The sequence below is a fragment of the Festucalex cinctus genome, chromosome 19 (assembly GCF_051991245.1).
Source record: "Festucalex cinctus isolate MCC-2025b chromosome 19, RoL_Fcin_1.0, whole genome shotgun sequence".
Taxonomy (NCBI): Eukaryota; Metazoa; Chordata; class Actinopteri; order Syngnathiformes; family Syngnathidae; genus Festucalex; species Festucalex cinctus.
The window spans coordinates 8,347,909-8,363,131 of NC_135429.1; the positions used below are offsets into that span (position 1 = coordinate 8,347,909).

Consider the following 15,223-nt stretch of genomic DNA (forward strand, 5'->3'; position numbering starts at 1 on the left):
TGGGCACAACCTCAACCAGGATTTCTCAATGTGCACACCATGCATACAAGTTCACACTTCATCATACTCATTGTGTATAGACAAACACCAAATAGTGACGAAAAAAAACAAACACACAAAAATGACAATAAAACAAAACTAATCCGAAATAGAAAGTGTTTCTCCCATTTCAGGGCACATGACAGCCATTGAATGAGCTGAACAGAACAAAATGAAGATGTTTGGGGAGAAGTCACACAACGGGCCCTTTGTGCAAACTGCAAGCTTGCTCGCTGACTGCACATCTTGTGAGATGATGTCAAGGAAATACAATGAATGTGTGTATAATGCACCTGTGAACGACACAAAATGCTCATGAAAACTCTCAGTGCAGGAGTGTGTCTGCTGCAAGAAAGCATTCAGAATAATTTTCATTATTCAGGGAGGGCATCCTGAAGAGGATGGAAATTCCTGGGACAGGAGGCTCTGCCGGGGGAAGGAAGGGCAAGGCTATGACACACACACGCACGCACACAGTCGTGCTTTCACACACTCACATTATGACGCCAAGAGCCATCTTGAAAGCGTGTGAACCGGAAATAGACGCCTGTGTTGCCAGAGTAAGACAGATGGATTCACAAAGTTCAGAGAGATCCAACCTGCAGACGTTCCCAGCCGTGTTCCCGCCTCTGCTGCGGAAGTCTGCGCCCCGGTCTCCAGCATCCTGGAGACATTGCTCACCTCCTTCCACGGCAAAACATGCCTGTCACTAGGTGCGTGTGTGTTTTGGATAATATGACTTCCACTGGACTCGTAAAAAGATAAATGGTGTACGATAACCTGGGGTAACCTGGAGGGAAGGCTGGGAGCCTGCAAAGTCAACACAAGCTGCTCTGACCTGAGCAAAACAGGCCAGTCAGCTGATCTCAAACACATAGACACAGGCTCATGCACTCTCATAACTGCAATACAATTATACAAGTGCAGGAAAGATTCAGCCTGGTATTGACGATGTGGAATTTTAGGGCGGTAATAAATAAATTGGCATTCAGTGAAATAGGACGAATTTTGAACCTCTGAAACGGCTTGAGAGCACCTACGTGTTGGTCAGAGGCCTCGATGGGGCTGAGAACTGGCGAGCCGGTTGGACTGCAGAGCTCGGGGAAAGGGTTGGGGATTGCAGGCAGCGAAGCGGGACGCAGATGCTGCTCCTCCCGTAGGCACCTGCAGGGGGAGACACACACGCACATACACGCAGGTCTCTGCCTTAGCTGGCAAGTGAAATCACTGAGCGAGATAACGCAAGGTCAAGGAACACTCCTACTACTATAAAACCCACTTCATCAGAATGTGGTTTCTAAATTGACTTCATTTAAAAATGTAGGAACACCTATTTCAATAGTATTCAATTAGCAAGTGTTTTACTGCACTACTTAACAACAATACACAGTTTTGAATGAATTTAGTTTGCTCCTTAGTTTCCTTCCTGCAATCACGGTGTTTGTTAATGTTAAACAAAGAACACCCAAGGAGACTGCCGTGTGAGCCTACCTGAAGGCCTGGATGTGCATCGGCTGAGAGTGCCGCAGCCTCTCCCTGGCGGGTACCGAGGGGGGCGTGTGACGTCGGACGGCTGGGCCGTGTCTGACGAAGGGAACGTGCATAAGGTGATGGTGGTGGGGCACGTGGCCGTTGTTGAGAATGAGTGCTGTGTCTGCCGGCGTAGAGTAAACGTTCTCCATGGAGGAGTTCATCTCGTTGACAAGCTTCTCCAGATCCACGTCGTCATCTGTGAGAGAAGTGGGACAAGGAGTTGTGAGTGACAGTGGAAGTTGCAATGGACTGCAGGTGTCCACTAGCTGTTATCTATCCATTTTCAACAGCGTTTGTACTTTTTCAAATTATAGGTGAGCTGGAGCCTCTCTCAGGCAACTTTGCGAGAGGTGGGGTACATCTTGGACTGTTCGCCAGCCAATCGCAAGACACATGCAATCTCTATTAAAGGAATGCCAGAGCTGTAAATTTGTACAAACGTACAACCTGTGAGATCACTTTAGTCGGTCCAACAAGCAACCCCAAAAGGAGAGAATAAAAACATGAAGAATCATTTTCATTTAACCCACAAATGCTCATGATGTATGATAAAGATTTACTCGATTTCGGCATCATAGTTTTTCACAAAATATGTACGGTACAACCCTCAGGCATTGAAACTGACAGGGTTCATCTCACCTGTGTTATTAAAATGTTTACATGTACCCAAATCATCACATACAGTGATATTAATTCCTAGTCCTAATACAACTGATTTTATCACATCTACATTTCCAGAAGCACATTTGTGTAAAACGATGAAAGCAATTCGCTTTGGGATCTGTGAAGAAGTAGTGGCTCATCCTACATCACAACCTTGTGACTGCTACAAGCATGTGACTCCTTCACCCGCAATTAAATCAACCAAGCCTAACACCAAAAATGGGTTTATTCACATAAATATTCTGCGCATTAAATCCAGATACAAGACATACCTGTAAAAATGAACTGAAATGTTCATATCTTCTCTCATATTCACCTTTTGACCACAAACTCAAATGTTTTCTATCAGGGATAAAAAAAGGAATTTGAATGACTGTTCCAATACTCTTGGAGAGGAGCAGAGAAACAGAAACCGCTCTAATAATGCCAGTTCTATGTTAGGACCAAACTAAAAGCCTACATGAAGGCTCCAATACGTTGCAATGTCCGAGGCCCTTTTGACCGATGGGTGTCCCAAACCAACACCGCACAGAATTCCTGACATTCCTATTGGTGAAAAAAAATTACAGCAATCTGGGTGCGCTCAGGAGCCTGAGTGTACCAAGTGTTCACAACAAAGTAGAACACCAACACACTTGTGCGCACACACAGAGGGCAGCCGAGGACACGGTGTACAATATGCAGTGCTGATGTGCATGTAATTATACAGCAGAATCAAAAATGTACAACATCTGCAGTCCGAGTGAGCCTGAAGAGTGAGGGGGGGCAAAAAGCCGCTCTGTACTCAGAACAGCAGGGCGTCAGCTCAGCTCGGATCACAAAGAGGTATGCATGACAAACACGGAGGGTAAGTGGAGGACACAAGGTCATGTGATGTTCAAGAGTGGGACATGGGTTATGAGGTGAAGAGCTGATGAGCATCGTAAGCGATGACTATTATGTAAAGCTCGGGATGGATGCTTGCGTTATTATCCCCTGCTGACGGCTTTATACGCGAGGCAAGTTCACTTTTGCAGGCATGTGAGTTAAGTCACAATGCCAACATGAGCTGATTTTGTTTTCATGTGAAAAAGAAATGGCAGCGAGCAGCTCAACTGTGTGAAATATTGGCTGTATAGGATGACTCGACTTCTTTCATTGGAGTTAGCAAGACAATCTCTGAGTGAAAAACCTTCCGTAATTAAAAAAAATAAATAAAAAATGGGGCTGACAGCTGCTTCAGTTGCAACATCATTTTGAGATTTGGCCCGATGAACCAGATGCTTTAGTTTAGTAGGATAATGATAGTATCATTGCCATTCGTCTACCTCCTCCCATTGCTGGTTTGGCCCACACTACACTTTTGGTTTCAGCTATGGAACATATAGCATACAAAGTCTTTCGCTCCCATTTTTCGTATATGTTTAGGAACTGCAGCCTCCGTCTGGCCGGCATCTGGCTACAAAAGCTCCTGTGCAAGCGCAGCCAGGACATTCCAATGAGATCCCGGGATACAGTGAATGAGTGCTCTCTGTCCCTGGCAGAGACACCCTGCAATCATTGATGGGCAAACTCAGAGGTCAAGCACTGATACGAGCTTTGACCTCAGCTAACTTGTGCCAGATATGAGTGAATGGCTCGTGCGTTCCATCTGATGGAGCCCATAAGATTCCAAATGTTGACCTCCAAAACCCCTTGCAGCCATGGCAAGTATGAAGAACACACCATACAGTGGAATTGCAAGATTGTAGTCATACTTAACTATCTTGTTTACATCAAAACAAAACAGTGGCTTGATGAACCAGTTATCTCAGTAAACTATTAAAAAGTGAATTTCCTTGCTGAACTCAATCTATTCTAAGAAGCAACTTCATATTCTATCAATTAAACAGGAACGGCATTGAGCAAAAAAGGCCTCGCTTATGAAAGAAAGCAGAGCCTGAGGCAGAGTTACATTATACAGCCGAATGAGCAAGCTGATTTGATAATGCAACTCCAACCTACTTATAGTTTCCCGAGAGATTACTTGGATAAAATATATGGGAAAAAATGTGAATAGGTTCATTTGTGGGGGGGTTACTGTACCACCTTGTTTTTCCTGAAGGGATAAGAGAGGCATCTATTTCAATAACAGGCACACTAAATGATTACAGCATGGGATCTATTAGTTTTTATTTTAATCATGGAAGACATTTTCTGCCTTTCATTAAGAAACTGCTTCGGTTAGTAGCACCTTTGTCCCCCTCACCTCTGTCCTACTTTCTCCAATATGTCCCCTCAGATTATCTGACCTACAGGCCTATAGTATATAAACACCCCTATCCTAGTCACGGCCCTCTCTCTCTCTCTCTCTCTAGGCCATGTTTACAACGCTCTTGCACAAGCATGAGGAGGACACATCGGCGAATTCGAGGGAAGAAGAGGAGGTCGGCAGGCGTACAATTTACAACGTCTCTCCTCTGCTTCCAGGCATTTCCACGATGACTGAAGGGATTTCTGAGAACGTGGCGTGGGGAGCAGATTTTACTGTGTGTAAAGTGTTCAAGAGGTCATCAGTAAGGGGAAAAAAAATGGTGAGCGAGGGAGATAGAATTTAATATTTGTCTAAAAGCTCGACATCTGGATAGCAGAGCTTGCGATGATGAAGGAAGACAATGTCCTAGATGAAGACGAAGATAGACAAAGCGGCTGCAGGAAGGTGGGGAGAACTTTTGTGACCAAGAAGGTTTGGCAGCAAAAAAGATTCCATGAATTAACATATGGAGGAAATGGAAGGGGCAATTGTCAGAAGGTGAAACGTGTCATCCATCATCTATACCATGATGACATTGATGGACAATTACTGGCCATACTTGGTGTGTAATTTAATTTCTTCAATAGACAGGACAGGAAAGTTACCATGGTGATGTGGCAAGTTTGGATGGGCCGAGCGCTGAAAGCCTGGAACAATCAGCTCCTCAGGCCTGCGAGAGGAACTGCGGTCCATGCCCTCCTGCCAAATAAACAAAACAGGCAGAACAAAAAAGAAAGATGTTTTTGAACTGAGCGTGTCACAAAAGGCCAGGCAGTGGTGTTGGATGTCAGATATTTAAGCGAAGCAAAACGCAGTGGGTTATTTTCACAGCGCTCAAGACAATCAGACGGGTTCACGCCTCTGCTCTGCTCTGCTCTCGAGGAACACTGAGTGACACACAGGCCATACTTTGACCCTGTAGCACTGTGACTTTGTGACCCCCTGACCTTTTTTCTCTCCGTCTGCCTGTCACACACAAAGGCATGCACGCACACACTTGCTTCAAACCGCCGCGTATGACACTCGCTCCAGGCAGATCAATCACTCTCGGAGCACACTTCAACCATCACTCATAGTCAAGTTCCTCATGCATTGGGTAATTCGACGCAGCCTCCAGGCTTGAAAGCTGAAGAGTGAAAGGAGGGAAGAGGGCCAAACAACATAAAAAAAATAAAAAAAATCATCTCTACTTTTCGTGGAAAATGCATAACGCAGGAGAATTGTTCCCAGGAATTGCTCGTGGCCAGATGTCCTGCTGCGAGTGCGCGCATACACGCATGCATGTGGGATGCTTCGAAAACATCCATAAATGCCCAAAGTACGATTTACAGCTCCGAGAAGCTGCAGCCAAAAGCTTTCCAAGGAAGGCAACTTGACTAGCCTGCCTGTTGGATGCAGGATGTCGGCGGGCTTGAGCAAACGCTCTCTATGGGAGCCAGATCAGGACCTCTGAAATTGAAATGAACTGAATATATAACCGTGCAATTGTGCATGTACGGCATGGAAGCCATTTTGACGAGTGCAAACTTTCACTGATGTCAAATCGACTGATTCTTTTCACGAATGTGGCAAAGGATACACAAAACGTTTTGCATTCTAATCTAAAACCTAAAGCTGCATAGGACGACTTGCAAAATAAACTGCAGTGCAAACCGTAAGATCGATGACAAAAATATCACAATTGGTGAATCCCTACAACATCGTCTCTTTCGATTTTTCATTTAGCTCGGAACATTAGTGACGACAACAACAGAGATACAGATATAAAATGAACACAAACAAATAACCAACTGGAGCTGGGGTGAGAGCTCCTGACATCACTCGCTAGGACACACCCTTTTAAGTCACACGACGTCAGCACACGAATACATTACTGAAGAGTGTGCATAACCTTCCGCCCAATCATACATTCTCTTTGTTTTATTATGTTTATATGCATATACTGTATTACAATACAGTGATGTTTTTCTTCATTAAAAGCCCCCCCAAAATGGATTAACGGCATTTCAATTCATTTCAATGGGGAAAACTAATTTGATATACAGTACAAGTAAAGTGAGTTGCTAGCTTGGTCACGGAACAAATTCAACTTGGAATTGAAGGCACCATTGTAAAACGACAAAAGAACAAAAGCGCCATCCACTCCAACACACATCTAATCAGTTCTACTTTCACTCAGCAAACCAACTGCTGTACTTACTTGGGAACATAACCACAAGACCAAGCGCAAAGTGTTGCCTGGGCGACCAATGCACACAGCCGCTAACCTCTGACCTCAGAGGAGGGGAAGAAAGAGGGAATTGTAGTCCGAGCTCTGGGACAGATCACACATGTTCGACGTTTGCTGGCACTCAGGGAGAATTTTGAGCGAGGCGACGTGGTGTTGGGTTTGTTCGTCCCTTCGTTGTTCCCGCCCTTCGGACCCTGTTCAGGCCATAACTCAGCCGAGCCTCCAGCGCGAGCGATGTGGTTTTGCGTGCACGTTTACGAGCGCGTATGCACACGAAGACGGCAGTTGATTGACGCCTCCAAAGCCTCGATCCAAAGTTCTCACTATGACAGACAAGACACTTATCCTTGAGGAAGACACACCTGGAATGCGGCCCAGACTACCAAAACATGCCTGCAGTAATGTTCTTTTTCGGGTTATGTAAGTTTGTTAAAAAAAAATAAAAATAAAAAAAAAAGAAAGAAAGAAAGAAAAACAGACTTATGAATACACACTAACTCTGCGGTCTCAGCCTACACAGAGACTCCATGGGGTGAAATGATTGTGTGCCATGCTGTGTCATGTCAGCCTTTACATACACACATAGCAATGTTGCGACCCACTTCTCTTCCTCAGACTACCAAGCTGTTTTTCCCCCCCCACTAGATGCAGGCTAGAGGAATGTTGCTCTCGACGGGGATTCAATTGACTATTCACTGCAGCCTTACTGGTGCAGAACTGGAACTTTCCTGGAAGCTAACACAAACCAATCTAATTTAATGACCCCTCAAATGGGCTCAGCTGTTAGCAGTGACCTTCCATTTATGAAAGGGAGAAAATAGTGAGAAGCTCAGCCACCTCTTTCAAAACCGACAATCGCGAGCCTTCGGCTCGTCGCATAACAAAGCTGCAAGCTTTGTTATTGTTGTTGTGCCATCTATTTATAGACGTTCGCCATGCTCCTTAGAGAAATTCTTTGGATTACTGGTGGTTGAAGTGGAGAAAATCCTGCAGTCTAGAAACAAAAAGCTCATTCTGCAGGAATTGGACATTGGAAGTGGGTCTGATTTGTTGGGAGTAACTCATTGCTAAGTAAGAAGACTCTCCCAATCACAGCGGGCACACATACACATACGATGACAGATAAATGCACATGCATCGGAGTAACCCAGAAATTGTGATTTAAAGAGGAAGTCAACCCAAAAATGTTGTATGTGCCCCCATTCGTCAAACCCTCCACATTCTGATTAATATTGTGTTTGTGGAATATGAGTAAAGCAGTAACATCCAATACATTTTATCCATCTCAACAGGGGGCCATTTTGTGTTTTGTTTGTCATGTCTTGTCAAGGGACGATCATTTTGTATTTTGTTTATCATGTCTTTTGTCAATTTGGTCATGTGATCTTCGCCAGCTGAAACATAATCAATCGGCCGTTACCTGAACCCTGAGAAACTGCACTTTCACTTTCAGTCGACAAAATGAGGCAAAATGGATAAAAACGGGTCGATTTTGTTGCTTGACTCATATTCCACAGACACAAGATTAATCAGAATGCTGTGTTTAGACTCAAGGTGGCACATACAACATATTAGTGGAAAGAAATGTTTTGGGTTGACCTCCCTTTTAAAGGAGTATTTAACCTTTTAGCAGTGTATGAAATTAAAGTGACATCCTTTTCCAATCCATCAATACACTTTGGCTTGCAACACAAGCCAATCCTGTGATGCCACATAATCTCACGTGTTGCATTTAGACCCTTAATACTCCAGCTCTGGTGTCTTTTTCTACTGATCTACTCGACTCACGATTAGGGACGTAACGACATCCAAACATTACGATTCGGTATTATCACAATATGAAGGTCACGATATGATAGTTATCACGATATTGTGGGGAGGTTGGTGATACAAAAAAAAAAAAAAAAGTCACAATATTGTAGAAAAATGAGCCAAAAAAAACAATATTGTCCTTTAGTACATTACAGCAATTGAAATTATAAAAATATTATAAGTATTATATATTAAAAATATATAAATATAATATGTATATCGAGGCACTTACTTGCTAAGGCAAGCACACAATGAGTTCCTCCACATATTGCCTCTGTTCACAAGCATATTACGTTTTCCTTTATCTGACCATTATCGCGGATTTTAAACATAGAAGGGCCAAAATATACCTTGTGAAAATTAACCTGCACTAAAAAAACTAGCCACCAGAGGGTACTAGAACTGCACACATGGAAATCAACCCGACTTTTTTAAGAGATGTGTTGCTTTTAATATTGTGACATAATGACGATGACGATATATTGTCGCAGTTTTAATCGCGATATCACGATATTGCCGTTATCGTTACATCCCTACTTCCGGTAGTTTACCGGAATTGAGCGTGAAAGTGGCTTCTGATCTAAACATTTAACATTCTCCTTGTTTACTACTTAACTCATGATACACTCACCTGATAGTTTGAGTGACACAGGAAGTAGTCAGGGCCTCCCGCTAAGGCCATTTTGTTGGTTCAGCACCCCCTTAGAAGGGAATGACACCCACTAGTCTCAGCAGCACCCTGCACAGAAGCCAGGACTTGCATTAAACTGAAATCAAACATACAGGAAGCAGGAAAAAAAATAAGGAGTGATCCATTGAGAGACAATGTGAGAAAAAGGTGTCTTAAAATAGCCCCGTCTTTCCTGGTGAGGGATTTGTGCTTAACACTGAGCAGAGTGCTGCGTGTTTGACATATGCTTAAAGAAGACGACGGGAACTATACCCAACACCCCGCTTGCTCTCAAAGAGAAAACAAAGTCTGCATGTGCAAGTGAAGGCGCATGCATGGATGAACATGTGCACACCAAATCCAAAGTAAACACAGGCATTGTGTGCGACTCACACACAAGTCAGTTTCTAAACAATGCCCGGGGGCTTAAGACTAAATAAGAGCCAACCTCCCCCTCCCTTCCCCATCACCCCTCGACCCACCCACCTCCATAGCAACACATGACCACTCACCACCTGCAGACCGCATGGCAAGGCAAAGGGGGAAGGGGTTGGGAGGGGCGTGTGTGTAGAAAGGGGGGATGGGGTGTGCCGACGGAGGGAACTTGAAATCGGAGTGGGCTATTTTAACTGCACTGTAGTGTGTAGCATTATCTGTTTTGAGTAAGCAGGGGCAAGTTGTGAGTACGTGAGAGGTTGCGTTTGGAAAGCTGATATGCACACACGTACACACATTTGGTTCAATTTGGCTGAATTTCTGGTGTGTCAAGGGATACTAAAGCCAAGGAGAAAATGGAAAAATATCAACACGATGAAAATATGCAATGGACAAAATCCCAAAATGTTCGAACCTTCTTTTTTGTGATTACAGAAAATCTGATTAAAACCAAATCCGATGAAAACCGAAGCACCATTTCCCATAGGAAATAATGTAAATGCAATAAATCCATTCCAGTCAGACAGAATTTGTAGAGAATAACAACAGTTTGACATAGACAAAACAATGTGAAATAAATATAAATAAATAACTAATGAAATGTTAATGAATTTTATTCAACGTAATATCAACATTTAATCCAATATGGCGTAAAATTAAAAACAAATTTATTGGAATACATTGTAACAATTATTTTGTACGTATTGAATATTAGTAACATGATACTTATGGGAATAAACAAAATTTAAAAAAAAAAACAATAAAAAAATAAATAAAAAAAAAGAAGTAATTTTCCAAAAAAAGACTTCACAAAATATTTTAATTTTATGAGAGTTATGTTTTACTTTTATGACAATTGACGGGGAAAAAATGTTTTTTGCAAGAAAAAATGTGGAATTATTTTTATGATTCAACCAGGATAAAAATTTACACAATTAACACAGATTTCTCCCAAGAGACGTGGCTTGCTGAACTTTTTAAATTTTTAACATTCACCCGTTAAAATTACACCGCTATTCTTTTTTTTTTTTTTTTTTTCAGTGTGGTCCTAATACTCCTTTGTACCAATGTCTCTATGATGGCAGTTGGGGGAATCTGTTCACTCCCACACGTCCGATCTGGCGTCCAAATCTAATGGAAACCTGGCACACTTTAAGGGCATCCACCTCATGAACAAGATTTTCTTTGAATTCAAGAAAGCGCAAGTTGTAAAACAGATACTTCTCCAGCAAACACAACAAATCTTTGGGAGGAAACCGACATCCGCAGATTCAGCGAATGCGAGTGTGCACACAGAGACGCACTCGTACTGAACTCTCACTAGCTCCTCTCACTAGCTTGGCACTGCTTCTTGCTCTCTCCCAGTGGGTCTCCATTGTACATATCATTATATAACGGGATATCAGATGCTTCAAACAATATCTCCTCCTCCTCCTCCTCAGCCTCTTCGTGCACCCCACCAATTACTGTTTCCACTGGGGCTCTGCTGCTATCTTTAGGTGGCTCTCTGCTCTGTGGGGAACGTGTGTATGGCATTTGCTCATAGCCAGCTGATAATTGCAGACTTTGTTGAACAATTTGGAAACTGACTGCCTTTTTCAAGAAGCAAAAACGTAATATGCAAAGCATGTGTCTCACGAGGCCTTTGCAAATCTCGTGAGGCTTCAGCTAAGTGAGTATCTAAGAGATTAACTGCAGAGCAGGCTACCATGGAAAAGATGACTATTGATCAGCAAATGGTACTTTGCACAGGGACGAGATGTCTCTGTCCTGGATGACAATATGGCTTAAGTCAACACAGCTTTAATGCTTAACAAAAGTATGTCATCTTCCCAAACTCTACTTCTAAGGCCTAAGAACCGCTATTGATACGATTTAAAAAAATAAATAAAAAATGGATGAGTCGACCAGTGCAATTGGCATTGTTGCGCAAGAGCCACAAACTTATCTTTATGACTGGCCAGTTGGTTCTGCACAAAAAAAAACAGGTTTAATCAGATGTGTCTATCTTGAGTTATTGTTTAAAAAAAAAAAAGAAGTAACTTTAAATGTTGAGAACTTGAGGCGACAATGCTGAATGGCTCCCACACAGTTTGAGGAGAGGTGGAGTTTTACAACACTTATAGACAGTTGCGTGTTTAAGAGAGTTAACAGGACAACAAAACACATTTTCCTTGATTCCTATGAGGAAAACCGTTTCAAACAGAACTCCACAAGCATCTCTAAAAGGACTGTACTCAACCTTTAAGGCTCCACTGTATATCTCACATGTTGCTGCAAAGGCTTATGAGTCTGTTGACACCAATCAAGCGGCTGGCCAAAAGGGCAAGCCGCGCCGCTAATAGGCTTTGAAAGTGAAGCCAAAGCTCAGAGTGCTTGACATTTGCTGACATTTGTGGTTCCTTGTGAAGAGAATGGGACTAATTCAGCTTTACTGGGCCGAACGGGGGAGATCCTGAGAATTAAATGGGCCGTGCGGGCACTTAATAATGCCACACGTGTGGCTCCCAGATCAAGTATGCCGACAGAGGTTGTTATTGTTTCACCTGTTGTTTCATTTCAGAGCAGAACGGTACACGACTGGGGCGTAACAAAAACCGTTTTTAAATCGGAAAATCGGTTTTGATCTAAACAATACGAGTGCATTGAATCGGCCCAAATCAAACTGCTCCACTTTAAAATATATATTGAGAGAGACACGTATCGAATTGGCGAAACATCTCGTAATGCTACAATTACACTACTATTGTATATAAAATTACAACTCATAGCATCATACCCAAACCATAAGCTGTAACATATTAAAACAAATCACAATCCAATTGAATCCCATCTGACCAAATGGAATCATTCCACTTAAAGTTGAACCACTCTTTAATTGTATTGCACCCATGTGTCTTTTATTGGAGAGATGCACACCCCTAGTATACGATTTTTACTGGAAGAAAAGGCTGCCTGGTTTGTCTTTATTAAAGTGATTCTCAAAGTGTTACATGCACGTACCATAGGGGTGGGTGATATGGCCTAAAAATTATATCACAATATTTCAAAGAAATTTGCAGTGACAATATTGGTAATAATTACTGAACAATAGATTTGTGATTGACACTTCGGAATAATAGCACTTTTATTGCAGCAACACTATTTAAGCCACCTTTTTTTTCACAATTGAAATGTAAACAAAGTGCAAATATAGCAACTGTAATGGAATAAAGGGAATAAAAACAGGCCAGGTAGTGTTTACCCTGCGAATTGTAACATAACTGCTTAAAGCACATTTACTTAGCAAATACAATGAAAGCACATATTTTCAGAAGTCAGCATAAGTCAAAAAAGTTCTTTATTTTCTCCTGTGCTAAGTACTGTTAAATTGCATTTAACTTTTACATGCAATATATTTTGAGTGAATCATTAATTAAGTAGAGTTTTTCTTTAGCTCCTATATTTAAGCGCAGAGTTAATATAAACTGTGCAGTCTGTTATAGTGTAGTATTATACTTTTTAGGAATAAAACAGCCTCATTTTGATTACCACAGATTTTAATGCTGCTCAGGATAACAGTACTTGTACAGCTTAGTAATTTTGAGCTGGTGTAAAAACTTTGGTCTTCAAGGTTATATTTTATGCCCAATTTGAGTCATGTCCACATGTGTTTTGTGCCACTTAATCCAGGGAAAGCACCTCCTGTAAAAGTAGCATGAACCACTGTAATGTTTGCATTGGTTTCCTAGTTACAACTGCACAAGTTGCGACATCCGCCTGCACCTGCACAATGACGAGTTAAAGTGGACAACCTTTCAGAGCCTCATGTTAAGCCTTAATGTCACCTGATCTTTAACATACCGTAATGCACTGTGAAGGCGGTTACGTGAGTATTGTGCAGAGATTAGCCTACATTGCATTCGTACAAAAATACATTGTGTGTTTAGAGTTTCGATTCAGGGGATCCCTCAAGTCTTTTGACGAGCTCTTGAATCGAGTTCAGGTGACCTTGCAAAATGAGTTAACCGTTGCATCACAAATGTTGAAAATCACATTAAACGCACTATAATTGAATAAAAATGTCATTGAAGATATCACTTCCCGAAAAATGCACATATTCCCGATATACCCAGACTTTAATAACCTGTTTTTTGTCACGAAGCCAAAAGATGCTGTTTATGCAACCGTGAGCAAATTAGGTTGCCACCATCAAAAAAAAAAAGATGATGAACATGTTTAGTTGACATGATGTATTAATACTTCCGCACTTTCTACAATTAAACAACAATGATTTAAATACATCAGGCTTATACCCTTGACATTGAGTTTCAGAAAATGCATGTGCACTTTGAACCTTAGAAAAGGGGACAATAACAAGACTTAGAGATAAACAGGTGTGCAGCAAGAAATGATCCAGTTTCACCTAATTGCTTCAAAATATTTGTTTAAACTACCAAACTATATATGTTTGTTTATTAATCTATGCCAGTGACGTATAGTGACAGGGTGAACAATAAAATGTGCTTCCACTAGATGGCAGAAGTCACAATTAACTTTTATATTCACCTGTTGCCATTCATTTAACAGAAAAACAGCTTTGTGTTCAGTTCAACTAAACAGACAAGTCGATAATTAATTTGGCAAATATTCTTTGTGTTTATTTAGTGGTGTGCTTTTAATTTTGCTATATAAATTAAGTACTATAAAGTGTTAAAAAAAAACAAAAAAACGTGCCTTGGCTCACTAGTCCGGAAGAGATACAGTACAATATATTTACTCTAGCTGTGCAGCTATTTTTGACAGCAGCCGATATTGTTCAAAATGTACACTCCATACTGTTGCTTTAAATGTGCAATGTCACCATTAAAAGGAAAAGGCAAAGAAAAGTGAACTTAGGGCACTTTTAAATTGCTGTTTGTCAAGTTTTGAATCTATGTTGACTGCATTCTCCCTCAGACGAGCTAGCTTGTGCTCATTTCGGTTGAGCTAAACAATGTAAACACAACACGTTTCTCTCCATGATGCAATTCTCGGGGGCATTTTAAACACGACCACATCGTTCGTGTCACGCGCAGCAATCTTCTCGCTTGCTAACGTGCAACATTTTTTTCACCTGTTTCCTTTTTAAAACGCCACGTTACGCGTTCCGAGCCCTAGCTAAGTTGCTATACGGTAAAGAAGTTCTTACGGTTGAGGAAAGCGTCGTGAAGCGTTGCAACGGTGTCCGGGAAGAGCGTCGAAGGAGCCGGCAAGCCTCGAATGTCCTCCAATGGATCTCCGCACGGTTTGCCCCCCTTCTCCTCCTCGTCCTCCTCCTCCTCCCCACCCCAGAAAACACAAACTCTTCACCTTGTCCGCCTTCCATCCTCCTGCCCTGCCCACCACCCGCCCTGAGGCGCTCTCCTCCTTGGACGCGTGAACGCGCGCGCTCACGCCTTCAGATATCCGCGCACGCGCACTGACCTCACCACCAGCTGACGCGCCGGAGCAACGCGCGTGCACGTCAAGTCAACTGCCCTCCCTCCGGATTTTCATTCCCTCTCAAACTTTATAGTATGAATTGAATAGTGAGAGTTAAACATTTTTC

General features: G+C 42.1%; 1 protein-coding gene across 3 annotated transcripts in view; it reads right to left on the reverse strand.

Annotated features, from left to right (window-relative positions):
• The window catches only part of LOC144007193 (growth factor receptor-bound protein 10-like), a 39,991-nt gene extending 24,982 nt beyond the window's left edge, over positions 1-15,009 (reverse strand). Inside the window, exons 1-5 of one of the 3 annotated variants that reach the window (XM_077506598.1) lie at positions 14,825-15,009; positions 9,181-9,316; positions 5,113-5,206; positions 1,531-1,768; positions 1,080-1,203 (exon numbers count right to left, since the gene is read on the reverse strand). In XM_077506598.1, coding sequence (XP_077362724.1) covers positions 1,080-1,203; positions 1,531-1,768; positions 5,113-5,206; positions 9,181-9,231 — 507 coding nt within the window. In that variant the 5' untranslated portion in view covers positions 9,232-9,316; positions 14,825-15,009. Of the gene's footprint in view, positions 1-1,079; positions 1,204-1,530; positions 1,769-5,112; positions 5,207-9,180; positions 9,317-14,824 lie in introns of those variants that run through there. The other 2 variants (XM_077506596.1, XM_077506599.1) reach the window with 2 other exon arrangements.
• Positions 15,010-15,223: the final 214 nt, after the last annotated feature.